Below are 23,884 nucleotides of genomic sequence, written 5' to 3'. Positions count from 1 at the left end.
TCTGAGCAACTACGTCTGAGCCACCTTACCTTACTGCTTTCAACTATGTGATTCGAATTCATTCACGAGAATTGTATACATGCTCCAAAATTGAGGAAAAAAATATTACACGAGAAACATTTTGATACAGCGATATTACTCGGTAATGTGGATTATAAATGTGTTCTTAACCAAGACCTGTGCCTGCATCCTTGCGAGGAGCATCAGCCTTAATACGTGGCGGCCTGACAATTCTATCAACAAGCCCATATTCAAGAGCTTCCTGTGAGTTGAAACGTTTCATCCTGCTCAGGTCCTGGGTAATCTGAAGAGATGCATTCAATACACATTAGTTTCAAAACTTGCAATCTGAAATGGTGATATAAATACCCATAAAGGCAGGAATTAAAATAAGCCCACAAAAAAATGGATTTGAAATAGAAAACTGAAAGAGGCAAAGAACAATTCTTAAAGAAGCTATGTCGAAGAGTCTCTTTGGACAATTTTTTGTTTGAGCACTTCTAAAAGAGAAAAAAAAGAAATAAGATTTTCTATAAGTTCAAATTTATAAATTAAATTTTAGAAACTCTCTGGTATAACTTCTCTAAGTTCTTATTTTTAACTTTTGCATAAGTTAATTTTAGCTTCCGGAAAATTGAGTTTCATTTTTTTTCTCAAAAAATTGCTTCTTGACAGATTTGTCCACACATCTCAAAGTTGAATTCGACTTCATCAACAAAGAAAAGCTACTGATTTTCAAGACTTTTTCTCGTCTTGCAGTAAGTTGGATAGTCAAGCAGACATACAGTCATGTCATTCAAACCAGCACAGAAGTCACAATCTCATTTAACTCAATGAATTTCATTGATGGATATACTTACCTTCTCAACAGGCTGACCTGTTTTCTTAGACAGCTCATTGAAAAGGTAATCTCTGATTCTAAGTAGCTCATTTGATTCATTAAGAATGTCATCAGCCTGAAAGTTTTCATGATGTTAGCATCCAAAGTAAAAACAGTCCCATTCATCATCTCAGAGGTGATATCAATAAAGACAAGTCATACCTGTCCACGAGCAGCTCCAGCTGGAGATTGAAGGGCAATTCTTGATAGAGGCATTGTAGAACGATTACCCTTAATACAACAGAATATCATGAAAAGATTAATAGATCGTCAGACTCATTTCAATGAACTAATGAGGTCAGCAGACTCAATACAATGAGCTAAAGGCCAAATTGCATGAAATCAAATAGACGTGAATGTCATAAACAACACAACAGAATGGAGCAGAAAGAGGAATCTTAGGAGTCAAAACTTTGATAGTATTAATGACTGAAAAGTATTTCAATGTTATTACTACTTTTTTGTCATTTTTTATTTAATTGTGTGATCCCAAATCTGTATGGGATATATTCCCGTTCTATTTCCAAACTAAAAGACTTGCCAGGTTTTCAATTGTAATAGAGTACCATAATTGTTATTACTTGTAAAATGGCCATTCAGGAAAGATAGTGATACGAATGAGCTAAAGGCCAAATTGCATGAAATCAAGTAGACGTGAATGTCATAAACAACACAACAGAATGGAGCAGAAAGAGGAATCTTAGGAGTCAAAACTTTGATAGTATTAATGACTGAAAAGTATTTCAATGTTATTACTACTTTTTTGTCATTTTTTATTTAATTGTGTGATCCCAAATCTGTATGGGATATATTCCCGTTCTATTTCCAAACTAAAAGACTTGCCAGGTTTTCAATTGTAATAGAGTACCATAATTGTTATTACTTGTAAAATGGCCATTCATGAAAGATAGTGATACGCTATAAATATAAACAGTAGTACATGTCAAGTACCTTTATCTAATCTTTTCCCTTGTTGTTTCAAATGTATATGATGTCAAGACTAATTTTAATCATATTAAGGATGGGGAGGGGACACAAATGTATCAAGTATGATATAGAGATAACTCTCCTTTACACAAGTCTAAAGTCCATACAACATTGGATATATATATTGTTGGGAGTAGAAATTTCTAAACATATAAAGTCACTCGCACAGACTTGACTTTTACGAGTTGTATCAACAGACACTGATTATAGAGTACCTTTTCACCAGCAGCAAGGAGAAATGTTGCAAGATTATAAGCAAAACCAACACAGTGGGTGGCTACAGAACTTTGCAAGCTCTGCATGGTGTCATAGATAGCCAGGCTTGGTGTAAGCTGCAAAATTCGCAAGCTTAGGCAAGTTAAAAACCATGACTAATTAACAAGATGAAGCAATAAATAGTAGGATTTAATTGATCGATCATTTAACACTTAGTCACAAGACTTACATCACCACCAGGACCATTTATGTACAAATAGAGCTTCTGAGAGTTCTCTATACTGTCAAGATACAGCATAGTCGCCAATATTTGGTTACTAAATTCTTCATCGATCTCTTGTCCAATGAAGATAATACGTTCTCGATACTGCATCAATAATGCACTAGTTTTTGTACTAATCAACTTTAAAAAAGAGATGAATACCTAAAGGAAACTTGAGGTTCACATATGAATCATACCTATGCGATACAAAAGAAAACCAGCATCTTTTATGTGTGAAGTGTTTTTTTTTTTTTTGGTCGGCAACGCGTGAAGTGTAAAATTAGTAAATATACACCAAGGAGTAATGACTTACAAGGGCATTCCATAAATCAACCCATTGCCAAGTTCCTTCACCAGGTGTCTTATAGGGGACTTTAGGAGTACCTATGGGCATCATTCGAATACACGGCCTTGATGATTTGTGGTTAGCATACCTGAAAACATGAAAAATCATTAGTTTGCATCAGTCTGATTCAAACTATATAAACTACAAATCGTGACATATCATGCACCCCCAAGTACCACATTGTATCCATAATTTTGCTAGGCAAAAGATTATTAAGAATGCTCTTCACAATTCACATTTGAATCGAGAAAATTAATTAACAAATTTTGATAGAATACAAATTGATATATTGAAGAACATGATTATTTAAATCACAGAATATATAGAAAATACAACAGAATTTGCTGTCCCAGAGTCACCAAAAAAGTAACTCACCAATCCCCCTACATGCCTATGACATACCTATATCCAAACATTCTGGCCTTATCTGTCAGCATGGCAGTTACTATTCAACATATTCTAATAATACATAAACTCCTAATGATAGTTATTATGGAATATGTTTCAATATATAATAACTGCTAAAAATATTACTTACTGCTACTAATAACTATCCCATATGTCACCAAGGCTGAAAGTAAGAAACTGGCTCTTCCACGTTATCTTAGTCCACTTCAAATAGAAATTACTTTTCCATCTTCACTTAGCTCTTATTATTTCACACAATTAACAATCTTAATTGCTTCTATACACATGAATATAAGGGTTGAAACTCTCCAAACCTGAAGCATAAAACCCTTGCTTTTCCTTTCTATCAATTTGTGAGTTGTTAAATGGAGCGAGTCTCCCCTTTTCTAAACCTGACACCAAGGTTGCAGTAAATTTTCCCAAAGTTAAATGTGCCACAAATTGTCTTAAAAAATTGAACCAACGAATACTTGAGCCTTCGTACTTAGTTTTTCAAATTTAATTTTGACACCCTGACTTGCACTTTGAACTTCAAAATAGGTTTTAGCCCTTGTGATCCATTCAATGGGGTCTTCTTCACTAAAAGTTGGCAGTTCCACCTATTTTACTGCCATAATATCTTCATCAAAACTGTGATGATAATCCAAATTAGACCCATTTCCTTCCTAATCTCTATCATTGCATTTAGAAGTTTCATTTTTCTCCACTGGATGTTTGGCCACTACCTTAGTTAACAGCTTTTCAGTCATGAAATTTCCATAGATCCTATCTTTTCTTCGGAAGGAAGAATCGATTTTGGTCTCCAACGAACCCAATAGCTAGGTCACATTGGTCATTGTGAAATGATGAATTCAATTGCTACATAACCTCCACTTTTGAATCCGGCAAGGACCAAAGAAATAGAATGCCAGATGTTAAATTGAAGAACAGTATTATTAAATGGCACAAAATAAGTAGAATACAACAGAAATTGCTGTCCAGAGTCTTGAGATGCCTTCGGAAAAGAATTCCATATCCAAACAAATTACCAAAAAATAACACACCTATCCCCCCCTTTTTTTATAGGTGTTATATGATGTTATGTGACCAGCATGAACTCCGTTGCTGTTTAAAATTACTTACTAACCAATAATAATAACAAGAAAATAAGTAGGATTTGCTTCCTGCAGAAAGAAAAACTGTACGGGGGTGGAAGTGCTGCGTTTGCATATTTAGGGAATCAGAGTCTATACATATACCAGGCACAGTAGCAAAACAATATAGCAGAAATCAAGCACGTCAAACGGCAGAAACATTACAAATACATTATTTACTTCTCATAAAACAATGAGCAGCGAAGAGGATAAAAAGGAAATAGAGCCGATTTCTTGTTTGTTATCCATATATAAGACAGAAGAAACGAAGATGAGTTGGAAATGGAGAGTGAAGGATTACCGACACTGAAGAAGAGTCTTGTGTACTTTTCCATAAAATTCAGCGGTTACGTTAGGTTTTACCGCTCCAAAAGAATCTGCAATGGAAAACGATGAGCCAAGCAAGTAAAGAAATAAAAAGATTGAAAGATAACAAGAAAAAGATGGAATGAGACGCACTCGCAGATTGAAGTTTCAACCCGGAGTAGAGTTTTGTGGCAACACTGCAACGGCAAAAGAGAGAACACAAGAACCATCAGTTACATTACAGAGTGAATTATATAATTTTGGAGGAGAGAGAGAAAGAGAGAGAGACTGCGACCTAAAATCGGAAGAAAGGCGAGGTGCAGAACCGGTGGTGTAGGGTGCAACCGCCATGTTGAAATGACTATGAGCGGATAGGAACGCACTTTTTGTGCTCCAAGAACCAAGAATGAGTTACTTGAAGAGAAACGAAGATGAATGAAATCACAGACGATGCCGTTTCGATCCTTTAGGTAAACTAGTGAGTATCCGTGAGGCCTTTCATACAATATATATTATTTGTTTAGAATTAAATTATTAATAATTTTTTCTTTACCTAATTAATTATTAAAATTTTAAGCAACAATTTTTATCTCACATCTTGAATCACATTTGAGCTAAATGATCTTTTTGGAATAACTTTTACATGTAAAGAGCAAAATCACTAGACTAAAATTTATATCAAAGTTATGTTTATTATTAATTGATGTGCAAATAGATGTAATAACATATGATCAAAATCATGTTAATGAAATTTGAAGTATGGTTTATAGATTATCTAAATAAAGTATGTGGATTATATAAATCATCGAGATGAACATTACATTTTTTATGAAATTATTTTTTAAAAAAAAATTGTAGCAACGTATCCTCTGTATTAGACATGATAAAAAAAATTAGTCATGTTATAAATGTTATCCTCAATACTAAGTACATATAAATAAATGTTTCATACCACAACAAATAAAAAAACTATTGGACTATAAATTCAAATTTCAAAACAAATAAATAACACTTACATATAATAACATAAAATAAAATAAAAATACATATATATAAATTATAACAATGCATATAAAAAAAAGTCAAAGGTTTTCGCTATTATTAGATAATAACAAATTCATTATTTTATTCATAGAAAACTGGTAATAATACCAATTAATATATTGAAATAAAATTTAGAAAAAATCAATAATATTATGTTATTGTTATTATGAACAAAAACATAAGGTTGTCCCTTGTGTCCAAATTTTAAAAATTTAATAAAATAATGAGTTATAATTAAATATTATAATTAAAAAAATAAAAAGTAAACTCTTTGAAACATATTTTAAATTATTTTTTCTATTTATCCTATATGAGAAATAATAAAAAGAAAATTTTAATAAACAGGAAAATTATGTGTTTATACATGGAGAAAGTAGTCATGTTTAAGAGTACAGTAAATATCACGTACATAAGATCACACATACCCACCCACCCAGAAAGAGAGAGGAAATATAAATTATGATAACATATATACTGTATAGTTGGTAGTGTAAAAGTTAGGATAATTAAAATGATTTTTCATATTATACATAAACAATGCTTAATTTTAAAATAATTAATTGTTATTTTGGCGTCTCAATTTTGCTCTTACCGGTTTTTTATTTGTAAAAATTAAATAAGTATTACAAAATTTACAACTACTCATGCATCATATTCAACCAATTGACACGTTATTTTCTTATCTAAGGCTTCCTAAAAGTACCACACATTTTACCGGTTAGATCAATACAAAAAGATAAAAGACCATTTAAATCCCTAAAACTGTAATTGTAATTATTGATATTTTCTATTCGAGACTTATTTTCTATTTCCTTAGTTTTTTAGACATTAAAGTTACAGTTTTATTCAAAATACTAAAATTGTGTTTCACCCACACGAAGTAACCTAATAAAAAGTAACTGGTCTTTTAATGAATGTGAGTTTTTAAATAACTTAAAATTTTAAGCGTACAGCAAGGTTATAAGGGAAGATTTTGCAATTTGAATTTACTACAACAAGCATGAATCGAAAAGCAAAGTAAAACTGCTTTGAAATGTGTTATACAGAACCAGATATCCCATTGTCAATGTCCAACAATGAAACAAGCCAGCATCTTATATGGGTCGTAATTTGTGCCCTCAAGCTGCATTGGAGACTCCAGAAAGCCTCCACAAAAGAAGCCATCAATCATCATGATCATCCAAAGATGTATAGATCATCCTGCACCAAAAACCACTAGTAAGAATAATAACTTAACAGCAATTCTTTTTAATGAATGTTGGCCCTTTCTCTGCTAGTCACCATACCAAAATAAGGATAGGAAAAGGATTAAAACAAGATAGAAGAGTTTGACAAGCCGTTGCTTCTTTTCCTTGGAGAGCAAATTGAATATCTCTGTAACATCAATCAGATGCTTTCCTTGTCTATACCTGATCAAAGGGAATAAAATATGTAATTAGCAACACCATACCAAGCACATTCCAGAGCATACTAAGATATTAAGGATGATTAAAGCATGAAAAGAAGCCATCCCTTTAATCCCCTTTAACTACAAGAAACCATTAACTAAACAAAAATGGTAGCTGGACACACAAATGCTACAAGCTGATGTCGATGAGAAACTGATACTGAACTCTACAACAGGAAACTCCTGCTTTATTTTGACAGACAAGGGGCATCCAACAGGTAACTTTTAACTTGAGTTACTAATTTGGATACCAAATCATTCCCTTAAGTAACATGGAAGAGATTTAAGCAGCAAACACATAAAAATGGAGCCTGATTATCAATTATATGAATGGATAAAGCAAGCTTCAAGTACTGAGTTCCTTTTTGTGTGGTGCATCATGCCTATATCACTCCTTTGGCTGATTTACAATATTAGGGATGTTAGGGGCTATTTTCAAGTTTGGTTCGGTTTGAGAATCAAAACTACATTAAATTAGCCTTCACTAATCCTTAAAAATTAGAAACCAAACTGAACCGCTTGTCCCTATTTCATTTGGATTTTTTGAATTCCAACAAAAACTAAACCAACTATAATGACCTTTTACAATAAACGGATTAAAGAAGATAATAACATAAAGTTCACAGTTCTACATCTAGAGTGAGATTCAACAATGAGGCCTATTGGCTTCATCATACAAGAAAAATTGCCAATCCCCCAGCCCTTTTTTTAAGCGAACCAAAACCATGAAAAAGAATGAACAAACTTGCCATATAGTAAAAGATTTGGTTAACCCGTTGGTTTGATTCTCTTAACACTCTTATACTCAAATGAAAGTGCAGAATAATGCAAAGAACCCAAAATCCAAACCCTCACCCAAACTACTGCACTTGCACAAAATATTACACTTCGTAACATATAGGCTGCTTAGCAACTCCATGAAGTGTAAACTGAAAGGTACATTATATCAATCAAATTGACTTATTTCATGCCATGAAAGTGACTCTTTTCCTGGGTAGTCACACTACTTCAATGCCAAAGAATGCAAAGATTAAAATTTCTAACTCAATCTATCATCCACTCTTAGTGTACAGACATGGATCGTTTTCACTTAAATGTTTTCTTAAAACCATAATATACATTAACCAGTATATTCCGTAAACAATAAACTTGGATTATTTCTAAATTTGATAGAAAACATACAGTCTCACATTGTAGTAGAGGTAAGGAGCACAGAGCAATGACATTATCCAATGCCCTGTGACAAGGTAGAAGCCGCATAGAACACCTACTATAATATATTCAGGCAATACCACCTTGTTTATTCGAGATGAGGAATCATATGGATTTATATAATCAAACTCTAGGTCTGCCAGGCACATCAACTGCAACAAATGTTAAACAATATTACAAGTCAGATTATACCAACAATTAAAAAAAAATGAAAGCCACCAAACGCAATCAAATTCATTAGACTCCTGGAGAAAATATCAATGACAAAACACATTTTGGTGGTAATAACACTTAACAATCTTCAGAAGCAGAAACATAAAAGTAACAAAACATGGACATAAAGGTGGATGAAGCTCCTAACTCCTAGAATATACAATTGATCAAATGAAGACATGAACACATAAAACATAAGAAAATTAGGTCATTTCCAGTAGATAGACCTCTTTTCAAAATCATAATAAACACATATGTAACCTAAGCGTACATGTATCAATCTTAGAACCCCCCAAGTCTTATTATAATTAAATGTTCATATATTTGTCAATTATGTATCATAAAAACTGACACGTTCATTCTGTTCGTTGAAGTACATCTTCTGAGGAAATACTCAAACTAAATCCTTGCCTATAAAGATGATGCGAAACTTTTTTACACCAGATAAGAACCCATACCCACATAATTTTTATCTCAAGTATCTTCTCTAGAAATTGGTAAGTACTTTCTTTTTCTTCAACTTTTTTTAAAATACGAATCGACTTCATTTTACTTTTACCCATAGCAATCAAACATACACCCTGTTGAATGCTCGAACTAAAGAAGCAATTCGGAGAATGGGGCGCTTTAAATTGCTCTGAAGTTGACTTTAACAAGAAAATAAACAGAAAAAAAAAATACACAAGCAAAAAGCATGAGTTAGGGCTTTCGGAATTGACCTGGTAAATGACGAGTACAATTAAGGCAATGATGATAAAGAAGGAGATGAGCCACGCAAAGAGATCAGCCATGCTCCCTCTCTTCTCCTTTTTCTCCGGTTTTCGATTTCAGTTGCAGCACAACGCGTTCGAAACATGCGATGTTAATTGATGCGATGATAGCTACAAAGAGCTCGTGCGCAGGGTGCACCGCACGAGAAGGAACACAGGAAAGAAACCTCGGAGGGTTTGGATTCCGCAGACAGACACTCGGAGAAGCTAAGAATCGTGTGCCAACTTAACAATTAAAGGGTCCTTACCAGTCCAACCGAGAAAAGAAAGAAAATAGTAAACCCTTTTTAAAAAAGAAAAACTGAAAACCAAAGATAAATGCTCTTCAACTTTAATCGAAGTTACTACGTCATTTTTATATTTTGTTTACGTAGTTCTTGAACAAGAGACAAACAATTGTTTTTAAATTCATACCAATAAAAAATTGGTGAAAGAATTTATTAATTAACAATATTTGTTACTTTGATCGTTGTTTTTATTATTTTGATTGTTATTTTTATTACAATGAAGTTGCACAGGAAGATTTTGAATAAATGTTAGATATTATTATATATTATAAGATATTTATAGATATTTTTATTTATGTAATGAGTTTAGTTTATATGTTTTTTTCTATATAAATATAATTTTATGTGTTCAACACCACCAACTCTTTAGGTGTATAGTCGTCATTAAATATCTCATCGTCAATTAGATGACTATCTAGTGCCAACCCCTCTTACTCCAATAGTTTAACCTTCGATAGTTGAACTTGACATTTCTATTGTCATTCATAAAGGTATATGTACTAACTGTAATCTTTTTTCACATTATAATATTTTGAGTTATCATAGACAATCTCAACATTTTTATACTTGTCTTTCGTCTATTTCTTTTGTATCCATTCCAAAATCATTAGGTGAGGCCTTAGCCCATCCTAGTTGGCTTCAGGCCATGCTTGATGAAATAAATGCGCTTCGGAATAATGGAACTTGGGAACTTGTTCCTTTACCTTATAGAAAAAATTTTGTTGGTTGCAATTGAATTTTTGCTATCAAAGTTTGTCCTGATGGTACTATTGATCGTCTCAAAGCTCGTCTTGTGCCTAAGGGTTATACCCAAGTTTTTGGTTTAGACTATGGTGATACTTTTTCTCCACGGAAAAATATGCCTTTTGTTTGCTTATTCATAGTCATGGATACTCTTCAACGATGGCCTCTTTATCAAATGGATGTCAAAAATGTCTTTCTTAATGTGGATTTGCATGAAGAAATTTATGTGGAGCAACCTCCCAGTTTTTTTTTTGCTCAGGGAGAGTCTTCTGGACTGTCTTCGCAAATCCTTATATGGCCTTAAGCAGTCTCCTAGGGCTTGGTTTGGAAAATTTAGCAATATTGTTCAACAGTTTGGTATGACTTGCAGTAAAACAGATCATTCATTTTTTTTATCGTCACTCAAGTGTTGATTGTATCTATATTGCAGTATATGTTGGTGACATTGTTCTTACAGGCAGTGATCACCATGTAAACACTTTCAGACCAAAGATCTTGAAAAACTCATATATTTCTTGGGGATTGTGGTAGCACAATCCAATATTGGTATTGTTATCTCTCAAAGAAAATATGCATTGGATGTTTTGGAAGAAATTGGGTTGATGAATTCGAATTTTGTTGATACTCACATGGATCCCAATGTCAAACTTCTATCCAATCAGGGAGAGTCTCTTTCAGATTCTAAGAAGTACAGAAGATTAGTTGGAAAATTGAACTATCTCACTGTTACTCATCTTGATATTACCTTTGTAGTCAGTGTGGTGAGTCAATTTCTTAATTCTCCATGTGAAGACCATTGGAATGGTGTTATCCATATACTAAAATACCATTAAAGGCTCTTATAGAAAAGGTTTGTTATATGGTCACAATAACTACACTAAAATTGTTTGTTATTCACATGTTGATTGGGTAGGATCTCCATCTGATAGTAGAACAACTTTTGGTTATATTGTCTCCGTGATAACTTGATCTCTTGGAAGAGCAATAAACAAAGTATTGTGGCGAGATCTAGTGCAGAAACATAATATAGAGTTATGGTCTCGAATGCTTGTGAGCTTATTTGACTTAAACAGTTACTTAAAGAATAGCAAAAGGTCACTTAAATAACACTTATATGTGAATATCATGTTGCTCTTCATATTAGAGCAAATCTAGTTTTTGATGAAAGGACCTAACATATTGAGATTGATTGTCATTTCATTTGAGAAAAAATTATATCAATTGATATCAAGATTGAGTTTGTTAATTCAAATTATCAATTAGATGATATTTTTACTAAACCCTTAGGAGAACCTATGATTGATTACATTTTTGTAACAAACTGGTATATATGATTTATATACCTAAAAGAAGTGTTAGATATTATTATATATTATAAGATATTATATATATTGTTAGATATTTTTATTTATGCAATGGATAAAAGAGATTTATTACATTTTTCTTTTCATATTTTAACAAATAATGAAAAAAAAAATTACTTTCAAATAATTAGTCAATTATTTTATAAAGATAAATATTTTATCCCAATATAAATTACTTACAAAAAATACATATAATATTATAGTGTTATGTCATATGATTTAAAATTATGAAAAAAAACTTAAGAAATGCGACGAAATGAAAAGATAAGACAGAGGTATAATAAAGATCAATTTTAAATAGATAAGGAAATAAAAAATTAATAAATTATTGATGTTTATTTTTTAATTTATTATAAATTTGTTTTACTAAGTTTCAGTTAATAATCAACATTTTGTTTTGTTATCAGACATAATTACAAAATAAATAAATAAAATTATGTAAAATAGTTTTAAGTGGTTTATTTCTTTTTAAGAATTTATAAAAAAAAATATTTTTTTATAAAAAGGGCATATTGATAATATATAATCTGATATTTGAATATGTAATAGAAGTTTGGTAGGAATTTTTAAAGTGAACAAATTAAGTTTTTACTAACAAACATGTTATCTGAAGTTAAGGAGAAGATGTGTAAAGCAAATGGTAATTGATATAGATATGTCAAGTCAATATATATACATGAAAATCAGTGTATATTTATGTGAGCTTTGGTTGTCTCTAATGCACTGATAATAAAGTGCACCTTATTCAACTTCATTATTATTATTTTTTATAAGCATGGAAACATGAAATTGTTGTTGAGAAAATTCATAATAATGAGACATAGAATTTTTAATGTGGGAAAACTTTCTTCAATTTGAGAAATAAAATCCACGAGATCTAGCATCTTATTAGGATCTTTAATCTCATTATTATGGTGACAACGTCTTCACTATGAAAGTGGGATTACAAAGTCTTTCTAACATCTCGCTAGGATTTCTATGTTGTTTTCTCACGACTTCATTGCTTCTTGCTTCATTCTCCATCTTCCTCATAAGTTCTCTTTATATAGAGAATGAGACGAAAGACTTCTTCATTAATGCTCGTTACATAGAGACTTCTTTATAAAAACCTTTTAATGGTCATCATTAAATATATTCAATAGATCAATTACCAATATTAATTGGTCATAATATCCCATTAAATTGTTGAAGATTCCCAACAATTCTCTCTCTTAATTGACTTAATTGAGGATAATTCAGCTCTCCACAATATTGTTACCAATATTCATTGGTCATAATTTTCCATAAAATTTAGTAGGGATCTCCAACAATGGTATGATTTATTGTTAAATTATTTTAGTGGTGTATGAGTTTATTCTTAACTTTGTTTTTGTTTAAAAATGACGGAAACATAATTTATATTTTTAGTTTTTTTTTTTACTTTTAAACAAAAATGGTTTGGATTTTTTTTTTAAAAATTCATTTGGAAAAATCATTATATAAATATAATAATTTAGAAAAAATATTTATTTACAAAAACATATACTTTCAGAAATAATTATTTAGCAAAATAGGTAAATAATAATTATCAATTTTAAAATAATTTATTTTTTAAATTTTGGTTTGAAAATTTAATAGAAAAACGATTTTTTAAAAGAATAGTGGAAAATATTTTATATAATTTAAATTATTGATTTGTGGATAATAAATATAATAATTAAAATATTTATAAATGTAATAATTATGTTTGTAAATAATTGTTAAAAAAAGTAATAATTTATAAAAAAAATCTTTACAAATAGTAAGGTAAGGAAAGAGTCACCTTAGAGTCGTTAAATTAATCTTAATGGACTTGTGTCTATTTATTAATCTTTTATTTTATTTTTAAGCTATCTATTTTTTTGCATATTTTATTTTTGTTCTTCTATTATTTAATTTGATTTCACTCGTCTATTCTTATTTTGTATCTTTATTATTTAATTTATTTATTTTCTATATTTTATTGTTCTACAACTTAATTTAGTTATAGTTATCTGCGAGTTGTTTTATTAAGTTATATTTGTGATAATTAGATTTCCTTTTACTCGTTTTTTTAATTTATACTTATGTTATTTAATTTACGTTCATTTTCACTCAATAATATTTGTTATTAATTTATATTTATGTTATTTAATTTTTTTAGTTATGTATTAGTCTTATTTTAAGTTATATTTATATTATTTAATTTAGCATTAGTCTTTTTTATTTACTTACGTTTTTATTATTTAATTTACTTAAAGTGATATTATGACTCTTTTGTTTTTTTGTTTAATAATTTATTAATTACATAGTATATTTTTGTTATTTAACTTGTTTTTAATGATATATTGATTCATTTCTTTTAAGAAAAAAATTTGCTTATAATTATTATGTGCACAGCTTGAGAAGGATGTTCTCCTGATTAAAATCGTGTTCAGTGAGAACAACTTTCTTCACGCCAATTTCTCCAATTATGATTTTCACTATATAATCTCCACGAATATGATTAAAAAATGATATCACAATCCCAAATTTGGATTGATATTAATTTAAGCAAATTATAAATTAGGTATCAATCAATTATCTAAAAATTTCAAAAAAAATATATATAATTAAGATCATATATAATAACGTTAAGGGTAGTTAAAAGAACAAAGGTAAGACATGAACTTCCATGAATAGCTGCCAATAAGTATACAAATTTAACTAGAAAATATTAAAAAAAAAAGAGTAAGTACCCCTTTGATATACTTGTAACACGTTCTTCAGAATCATTCAAAGTATACTAGATGTAACGAGAAAAAGGTAGTTGGAAAAAGAAGGAGCGTGTTGTTTATTAATGCCTATGCCCAATCTAAAGCAGAAGAGGAACGAACACCATCCATGAAAATGCAGAATCAATTACCATATTCTCTTTCTCAGAGTAAGAAGAAGACATGGGCCTTGAGCAAAGAAAAAAATTCCTTGATCCCAAGTTCATCAACTTTTCATCAACCTTCAAACCTGCACTTCAAATCAAAGAGCATGGTTATTCATCAGTTACTAAAAGTAGTTATAAAGAAGAGAAAGATAAGATAATTATTTACTTTGAAGGGCGAAAGAAGAGTAGTGAAGATCGTAGCACTTGGAATTATTGTTCTTCAAGAACGGCCTCCTCTTCTCCTTCTTGTAAGACGCCAACGCCGCTTTTATCAGATCGGCGACGGTGTCCTCAAGTGATATCACCACCTGCACCGCTCCCACGCACTTCTCCATGCTCACGTTCACCAACACCTTTGATGGTCGAGAAAAAGACTCACTGCTGCTATCCACCGGAACCTTCAGCGTCACTGCGAATCCGCCACCGTTCCAATGTTTCTCCGGCCGCTGCGAACTCGTCAGGTCCTTACCGGAGAATTTTCTCCGATGACCCGGTGACACTGAAGTCATGCTTATGAGGATAAGTATTTTGGCTTTCTCTCTATTCTCCTTGGTAGTTTTGCTTATAGATCACATAACATGAGATAGAGATGTTGGTCTGAGGGGTTTGAGAAGCAAAAGTAATGCTTAAGGAGAGAACAAAACTTGAAAGTAAGGACGCTGAGGGAAGCTTCTCTGAAAGTGCTCCACCTAACTTTTCTAATTGTGCTACTTCCGTGGAGCTGCTGCATTTTAACCTTTTGTTTATGAACAAATGTTTTTATTTTATACTCTTTCAAAAAATTAAAATTTTAAATTAAAAAATAAAATAAATATTATTTCTATTTAAGGATGTTAAAGTAATAATTTTTTATTTCAAAAATGTTTGGTTAACTAACAAATACTTTACAACGCAGATGTAGCTTGGGTGAGGATGTGACAGTCATGTTTTTTTAATTTTAATGGGAGTGATGTGACAATTTTGTAAAAGTGTAAGAGTTTAGCGTTTGAGTGTAGGCGTGGGTGCGGACGCGGAAGCAGAAGAATTTCAAATGAAAGGAAAGGTCGAACGAAAGGGAGAAAGAAGCAATGACCTCGTCGGAGGAACAGGGAAAGAAGCAGCAAGAAGCACATATATTACAATCATCCTATAGAACTAGTTACCTAATCATGACACATGTAAAACTGGTTATCGGTATGCTTGTAAATGGTTACTTCAGTTTGAAAGGAGAAGAAACAATTTTGAAATTTAAAATTCAAATAAAAAATATTAAGACATGAAAGAATTTTAACAATATTTGTTTATTTTTTATCTAAATTAATTTTTAAGAAATCATTCTATTTTTTTCAATATATTTTACTTAAAGATAAAAAAATACATTTAATTGTTATTTAGGTTTTAAAAGTTAAGATTGAGATATTTTAAATTTTAATATTTTGTTACATTTTTTATATAAAATACATGAAATAAATCACAATACCTTCATGTAATACATCTCTTATTTCTAAACCCAAAATCTCAACGTTAATGTATATATTTTATATTTTGATTATGTTTCCAATAGATTTGTTTTATAAAGAAGTTAACTATGTAAAACCAAAACGAATGGTTTGCAAATATACTTTAAGAAAAATATTTTCAGAATTTTTACAATTTTAGAAAAATATTTTTCAAAACAAATGAAACTCACAAATTTAATTTTAAAATAATAAATTAATAGTCCTCTACATATAAATATTTAATTTGTATAACGATATTGTAAAATTTAAAAATTCCATATTATTATATGTGATATATTTCAATTTATTTCTATAAACAAATGTTTATGCAAATAAAACAACACAGAAATAATATTTTAATCTTCTTCAACTTTTGTTTTGTTGCAGGAGTCATAGGATACTTATTATTGGGCTTAGCCCGTGTTTTTAGTCTCAGTAGATTTCCCAAACTCCCTTATATTTAAGGGACGTTTCTTTTTCTTTTCTTTATTATTTTTTTTATACCATTGGTTTTGGTCTAATTTCTCCATTAGTCTGTATCAAATCTTGTTTTCTATACTAATATTTTGAGATTTTCTTTTGCACATAATTTATTAAAAAAAAATATTTTTCTTACTTCTTTTATAGTAACATATACTTTAAGAAAGTTATACTTATTTCCTTTATTTTATTTTATATAACATTTATATTCTCTCCAGTTTTAAAATAGACATTCAATTTTTATATTTTTAATAAAATATAATTCTCTTGTTTTTAATTTTTAAATAAATATCCACATGTTATATGTTTATAATAAATTATATTTATATTCTTTATATTTTAATCATGTCATAATTACTTTCCTTATTTTATCTAAATATATTATATTAACTATAAAAATTAAATATTTTTTATAGAAAAATGAATGATTTAAGTATAATAAGATGTCAGTGTCACATCACATTCCTAAAATATAAGAAAAATTAATATTATTTATTAAAAATCAATCTCTCTTTAAAAATTGAAAGTTTTTTTGAATATTATTACTAGAATTAGAATAGAAGAGACCATCTATTTTAAAATGAGAAAAAATTAAATATTATTTTATTAAAATTATAACAAAGATGATAATCTATTTTAGAATTACGAAGAATTTGAGTGTTATTTTACATTATTTAAGAAAATATAAGAGTAATTTCTCTTAAAAATGAGTTTTAAAAAGAACACATTATTTTTTGTGAGTTATAGACAAGTTGATATTTAAAATCACAAGTTATGTGTTTTTATTAAATAAATTATCTTCAATTGATAGCCAATTAATACCTCATTGTCAAGATATAATTTATCTTTTTTGTATCTAGAGTTAACTGGGCCACTTCTTTATGGGCTTTTATTGTATTCAAAAGTTATCCAAAAATCCAAATAGATTAACTACACTATGGATAGGTAAAAATGAATGATAAATTTAAAGGTTTAATTATATAGATTTTGAAATTTTCATTTCAGAATTTAAAGATGAATATTTTTTATATAAAATGTAAGAAAAGACACTTACTTTTATTTTAAGATCGTTATTTGAATAAAACTAAATATCTGATTCCCATATATACGCGTAGAAATATCGGGGAAAGTTTGTTATAAATATATATATATATATATATATATAATACTTTTTATAATTATGCTAATAAATAATTGCTTTGCTGAAGATTGATCTTGAACGAAAAATCATATGTAAAGTAACGTTAAAAATATCTTAAATTTTAACTATGATATAATATTAATTTGAAAAAAGAAAACGATTTTAATTACTTTAAGTATAATTTTAAAAATAGTTGTTTAAAAAATCCATATTTTTTACTATACAAACCACGCTTTTTTGAATAAATTCAAGATTGGGTAATAATAAGAAACTTTTGCATTTCCAATATATTTAAATTTAATTAAAATATCATTTCAACACGTGTAAGTTAAATGAATTAGTAAAAGAAATTGTATTTTTTAAGGATAATAATTGTTATAATGATGATTAAAATCATGTTTTGCAATGATATTTTAGATTGTTACTGTAGCTCAAGGATTGTATTTCATGATTAAGAAACCATTTGCTTATTTGATCTAATCTGTAACAAATTTTAAACCACTTATTTTGTTTAATGAACACGTTACATGATTACATATATCGATCCTCATATTTGTTAATTGATTTGGAAGAAATTCACCATCAATCCACTCATAATACTTTGTTCTTATATTTAATTATATATTATAGAAAAATTTACTTACAAATGTAATAATCAGATCATATATTAATTCATGCAAAATTTTAAGATAGAGATATTTTTTGGGGCAACTTTCTCTATATTGTTAGACCTAGTTCGTCCCTGACTATGAGATACAATAAAATATATCCTAAGTTAAATTGATCGTTTATGTTCAAAAAAAAAATCACCAATTTATTATTCAATTTTGATTTATTCATTTCATTCAAACATTATAATGGATATTTATCGATACATTCCACATTAATATAATGATATTATTTTAAAATAAAAAATATAAATTTACATATTTAAATATAAATGTATGCTAAAATTAATTGAAGAAAATATTATTTGAAATATTTTACAACATCACATACATGATTCTTTAACTTCAAAATTTACATGCAATGTAAAACTTTTAAAATAAAAACTTTAATCAAATATCGCAATTAAAATAAAATAGCTTCATTTCATGTAATTATTAGATACATTTAAATGATATATATATATATATATATATATATATATATGTGTGTGTGTGTGTGTGAACATGCACTTAATTTATGTTCACAATGTTATAAAGTATTTTCCATTTAATAAATTATTGAGTTGTCTAATTTAGTGGCAGAATGTTCAGTTTATATATTTAGTTTGAATTATTTTTCTACTTTGATAAAGTTATAATAGAATTTATTTTTATCTCCTGCAAATATGATTCTATTTTTCAGCCCTTGCAAAATTATTTACTAATTTTAAATTCCTGATATTTTCTAATTATATTTTTTCTTATAATTAACTATAATCATTTTAATGCTAAAAATGAAAACTGTTAATTAAGATAACTAATATTAAAAAATATTTTAAATTAAGATAATTATATATTTTTAGACATAAAATTCAATTAAATAATATATTTCTTATTTACATTAATAATTTTTTTTTACTTTTTAATTAAATATTTATTTTTAATATTTTATTTTATTTAAAATAATTGTTTTTAAATCTTTTATTTGTACTTAGTGCTTAGGATTTATATTCTAAATATTGATTTCAATGTATTGAAAAAAATATTTTATATCTAAAGAAAAATAATAACTATATTTTATATTTTTAAAAATTATTATAATATATTAAAACTATATGTAATGTAAAAAAAATCTAATAATTTGTTATATACTTGCATTATTTAAAATGGTAAGAACCTACTTTTTGGTTTAAAAAGGATGATTTTAAAAAGATAAGTGTTAAATTTATAAGTTATGTTTAAGAATATAAATATAAAATTTAGCTAAATTTATTTTTTAAAAATTTTAAATTTTTTTATATTTATTTCTTTCATGTTCTCTCTCTATTTTCTTAAGATTCTGAAGTTATTTGCCATGTTTTTCTCTGAGTATTTTTTTAATTAGAATTGTTGAATAAAAAATATTTAAGTTTTAATTATCTTTTTAATCCTATATTAAGTATAGAAAATTAATTATATTTGTCTGATTATAAAAAATTGAATTCAACTATTTTAAAAAAAATTTAGTTTGATCTCAATTTTTTTTAAAAAAAAAACTAATGTGGTCCTAACTTTTTAAAATAATTCTTTTTAAATAATTCAGTTTGATAATAATACAGTTGAACACTACTATACTAAAGAGTATAAAATCCTTCGTAGCTAATATTATAAAGTGAACTTTAAAGTTAACTCAGCTCATAAAACCGACTCATGAGATGAGGTTTGCACACACTTATATACAATAAATTGTCTTCATCTCTCGTCGATGTGGGATCTCCAACACTAATTAGATAACAATTTAGAAATCATTTAACGAATAATAAAAACTAATTTAGAAACCAATTTTTATTTTAGTCTCCAAAATTGTCTATAATTTGGTCACTATAGCAACTAATTATTTTTTGTCTATAAAATTAGTTTATATTTAATGATTGTTTGTAGTGAAATTATTTAAAAAAAAATTAAGATCATATTAATTCTTTTTAAAAATCTCAATTGACTTTTGTCTCTTTAGGGACTAAAAGAATTAGTGTTTAATTTTCTCGTTTAGTTTTCATCTTTGTATTTCAATTTTTTTTATTCTTATATATTTTTATGAATTTAGGTTTTTATCTTTGTATTTTAGTTCTTACCTCTATACTTTAAAAGTTTAATTTGCATCATAATTTCCCACATGCATGAATTTGAATCATTTATTACAAATTTAGGTAAAAAAAATTATTATTGATCATATACAAAGAACTAGTACACGGGACACACGACCTTCATATAAAGAGTGATTAACGTTAAAGTTGTACCACAAATTCACAATTCTACTTTCGATTGTATTACTTGTATCCTAAAATTGTGTAAGCTTCACATAAATCGTGAACATATTGTATTATTGACCTCTCTATATTGTATATATAACTTCAATGTTGACCTCTCTGTATGGAAGTCATGCATGACTTCATACTATAAAAGCCTTACCAGCAAGATACGACTTACCTAAATCATCAGTAATAATTTTAATTTTTCTTTTACCGAAATTAATAATAAAATTTTCAAATTGCAACATTTACTTGCAAAAAGCTCATGGTAATATATATAATTAACTCCATGCATAGCACACATTTCATGGCTTTGTCCTCTCTTTCAGGGGCGAATTCATATCATTGGTGCGTTGTAGTCAAGGACATATAATCCCTCTAGATTTGAACGCACTTACAAGGCTAACTGTGCGTGCTCTTTTGCTCAGGTAACTGGCAAAGTGAATCGATTGGATATATTGACCAGGTTCAAAAAACAATGAGTAGATCACACAGTGCGAGTTCAACTTGGTCAATAACCAAAAGCTCCATCGGTATCCAATTCGTTTCACGGCAAGATCAATTTTAAGACAAATTCAACAAAGAGGCATGCTAATATACATGCAAATTTTTGAGCAAGAAGACCCACATTGTAATTTGTAATGAATGGGTCCGCCATTGTTTAAAGCTCCTTTTTTAGAAAGCCAGATGGCCATTAACAGTCACCATTGTTTGTACATATATAGGCCACATGGTACTCGATGAATGCTTAACTCCGCATGCAAATCAGTTCTCACCACATGCATTACAGATCCTAAGTGATGTTAACATATTTTGTCAACATTTTACAGCTATAAGAAAGCACAAACATGCAACAGTTGGAGAATAATCTTTTTCAGTGGTCATTTTAGTCCACCCACCAAATCATTTGCACCCATCACATCATCGTCACTGCAAAGACCACTGATCCAATTCATGGGTGGGGGGCTCAACACCGCATCCAATCATCATCTCACTCCCAAAGCATCCATTCCCTGTCCCACCCCATCATTTTTTCTCACTTACTTACTAGCCCTACTGTTCAAAATTCTTTCTACAGTTAGAAGGAACGTGTTTCTCAGTATATAGCATGCACCAGTTAGATAGATGTCATATTTTAAGATATGAATCCTTAATTTTCTGCTACAAAATATTCAGTTAGAAAATAAAAGCACCTAATATTTAGGTTAAAGTATACTTCATGCAGTTGAGATTTATTACTGCAGCATAGACGTTTTAAAATTGTACTAGTGAAGTTTCATAGATCCAGGAAATTAAAGGCTGGGAGTAGGCATATCTATCTATCATTCTATTTGATGATGAAATATATTGCAGCTCTGATCTTACAATTATGGCACTTCGGGTTGCGTAATAAAAGTGGGGTTGAAATATCAATAGCATGCAGTGATTAGCTTGGGGTGATCACTTCTGCTTTTCACTTTGGAGTTTGCCAAAAGTTGCAGAAAAGGGGAAGGAATTGATTGATGGTAATTATAGTCAAACAAATAAGTGTAGAAGAAAAAAAGATTTGGTATGGCAGAAGGAACAATAGTGGTATTTTTATTACTAATGCTTCATTAGTTACTACCACTGTAGTTATAATCAATATTTTGAGTAACGTGAGCTAAGATAAGATAACACAATGGTTGTAGATGTTAATATATATGATTGAGAAATAATATTAATAACAGTGAATTTGTTTCATGAGCAAGTATATATGATATCTAGAACATAGCCATATAGATTATGATGAAGTTAAGTGTGAAAGTATATGACGGTGATAATCAGAATATGATAAGATGAAAAAATGAGAGTGAAAACCGATTGCAAAAGTACTATAGGAATAAGGTGAATAGAAGAACAGGAAGTAAGAGCGTGAAGGGAGCAAATGATTAAAAGATAGGGTTGCAAAGGCAAGATGGAAGATATTAATGATGGGTGTTAAGCCATGCTCCCGGTTGGGTCTACGAAGGAGTGGAGGTAACTCCTTTCCCATGACAAAAGGTAATCACACCTGGGTTCTGGCTTAATTGTCTAACATATAATTTGAAAACTTATTATAATGATGGTAATCTAGGTGTAACATGGAGCCAAAAATGAATAATTGACAAGTCCTGGCATTTTGGATTGGCATGAGAAACATTAGTTTTCACCTTTAGAAAGTGTGACCAGCAACAGGACCAGCTTTTCACAGTCTTATCTTGCTATATATCGATCCTATGTTTCTCCAATATATTAATTGATGTGGAATAGGTAGGAGTCAAAAAGAGGCACAGGAATTGTACTTTATTAATGGGGATGATAGATCCATGGTGACCTCAACTGTTGTAATTCATTTTTACCACCTCGCCCTTCTTTTTCATTATTTATACTTCTGCGATACATTCAAAAAGTACATCCCATGTGAACCCATCCTGTGAGACTACAGGATCTTAGACAAACCCACGTTTGTGTTTAATTTTATACATTCACATCTTTTCTATGTAATTTTTATATTAACTTTAATAAAGATATGGAGACTGGAAGCTAATATTAGATTTATTTTTTTAATTCTTAGTTATTTTTATTTGTATATATGTTTAGGTTTTATTTTATTTTTTTATTCTAGTTTTTATTGATTTTTTTATTTTATATTCTTTCTTTTTAGCTAGACCTAGAATGAGTGTATTGCTTGTTTATATATAGTCAGACTTTTTGCTTTAATTTAAGTAAGAAAAATAAAATAGAAGAAATATTTATTCTCATATCCTTTGTCTTCCTTTTCTCTTTTGTTTATCTCGGTTGTTTTTTTTATAATTTGGTATGAGAGTTTTGTTTGCTATATTTACACATAACTGAAGTTTGTTGATCCCTTACAAAAATTGTCTTCTCCTTACCATGTTAGTTCATCTAATAATCCTTCATTTCTCATTGTTCCTATTATTCTTGAGGGACCAAAACTATCATCATTAGTCTCGTTTATTTCAAATGAGTCTCATTTCAAAGAACAAGATAGGTTTCATTGATGGAATCATAGAAGCTCCCACTCATACCAGCTTATTGTTTTCATACATAGCATCATCTGTATGGACAATGCCTTTAACATATGGAAGTATTTATAGGAGAGATTCTCATAAGGAGACATGATTCATATTTCTGATAGTCTAGAGATAATTTCTTCTTTCAAACAAGATTCTTATAATGATGAGCAAAATCATGAAAGTTCAAAGACAAGATTGCAGTCTCAGCAAATTGGTTTTACTCGTGAGCAATATCAAACATTGTTAGCTCTTTTACAACAGTTCAAATCCAATGAC

At 29.0% G+C, this 23,884-nt stretch overlaps 4 protein-coding genes across 4 annotated transcripts; 1 reads left to right on the top strand and 3 right to left on the bottom strand.

Annotated features, from left to right (window-relative positions):
- Window positions 1-30: 30 nt before the first annotated feature.
- On the bottom strand, window positions 31-5,018 carry LOC137808023 (ATP-dependent Clp protease proteolytic subunit-related protein 2, chloroplastic). Its single transcript, XM_068608915.1, has 9 exons — window positions 4,834-5,018; window positions 4,692-4,735; window positions 4,534-4,609; window positions 2,659-2,779; window positions 2,313-2,450; window positions 2,083-2,199; window positions 1,043-1,111; window positions 861-956; window positions 31-304 (listed from the first exon to the last, which is right to left on the bottom strand). Exons 1-9 carry the CDS (start codon window positions 4,887-4,889, stop codon window positions 167-169), a joined length of 855 nt encoding a protein of 284 aa, XP_068465016.1. The 5' UTR covers window positions 4,890-5,018; the 3' UTR covers window positions 31-166.
- A 1,469-nt stretch (window positions 5,019-6,487) lies between these two features.
- On the bottom strand, window positions 6,488-9,551 carry LOC137808022 (protein cornichon homolog 4). Its single transcript, XM_068608914.1, has 4 exons — window positions 9,174-9,551; window positions 8,212-8,393; window positions 6,869-6,991; window positions 6,488-6,782 (listed from the first exon to the last, which is right to left on the bottom strand). Exons 1-4 carry the CDS (start codon window positions 9,243-9,245, stop codon window positions 6,746-6,748), a joined length of 414 nt encoding a protein of 137 aa, XP_068465015.1. The 5' UTR covers window positions 9,246-9,551; the 3' UTR covers window positions 6,488-6,745.
- A 998-nt stretch (window positions 9,552-10,549) lies between these two features.
- Window positions 10,550-11,216, top strand: LOC137805661 (uncharacterized mitochondrial protein AtMg00810-like). Its single transcript, XM_068605601.1, has 3 exons — window positions 10,550-10,612; window positions 10,741-11,016; window positions 11,169-11,216. Exons 1-3 carry the CDS (start codon window positions 10,550-10,552, stop codon window positions 11,214-11,216), a joined length of 387 nt encoding a protein of 128 aa, XP_068461702.1.
- A 3,058-nt stretch (window positions 11,217-14,274) lies between these two features.
- LOC137808021 (uncharacterized protein At4g22758-like) lies at window positions 14,275-15,233 on the bottom strand. The gene is made up of 2 exons (XM_068608913.1): window positions 14,703-15,233; window positions 14,275-14,619 (listed from the first exon to the last, which is right to left on the bottom strand). Exons 1-2 carry the CDS (start codon window positions 15,043-15,045, stop codon window positions 14,471-14,473), a joined length of 492 nt encoding a protein of 163 aa, XP_068465014.1. The 5' UTR covers window positions 15,046-15,233; the 3' UTR covers window positions 14,275-14,470.
- Between the last annotated feature and the right edge of the window lie 8,651 nt (window positions 15,234-23,884).

This window comes from Phaseolus vulgaris, chromosome 3, assembly GCF_000499845.2.
Source record: "Phaseolus vulgaris cultivar G19833 chromosome 3, P. vulgaris v2.0, whole genome shotgun sequence".
Classification (NCBI taxonomy): domain Eukaryota; kingdom Viridiplantae; phylum Streptophyta; class Magnoliopsida; order Fabales; family Fabaceae; genus Phaseolus; species Phaseolus vulgaris.
The sequence above is the reverse complement of the archived record's forward strand: the minus strand, read 5'-3'. Positions and strand labels throughout refer to the sequence as shown.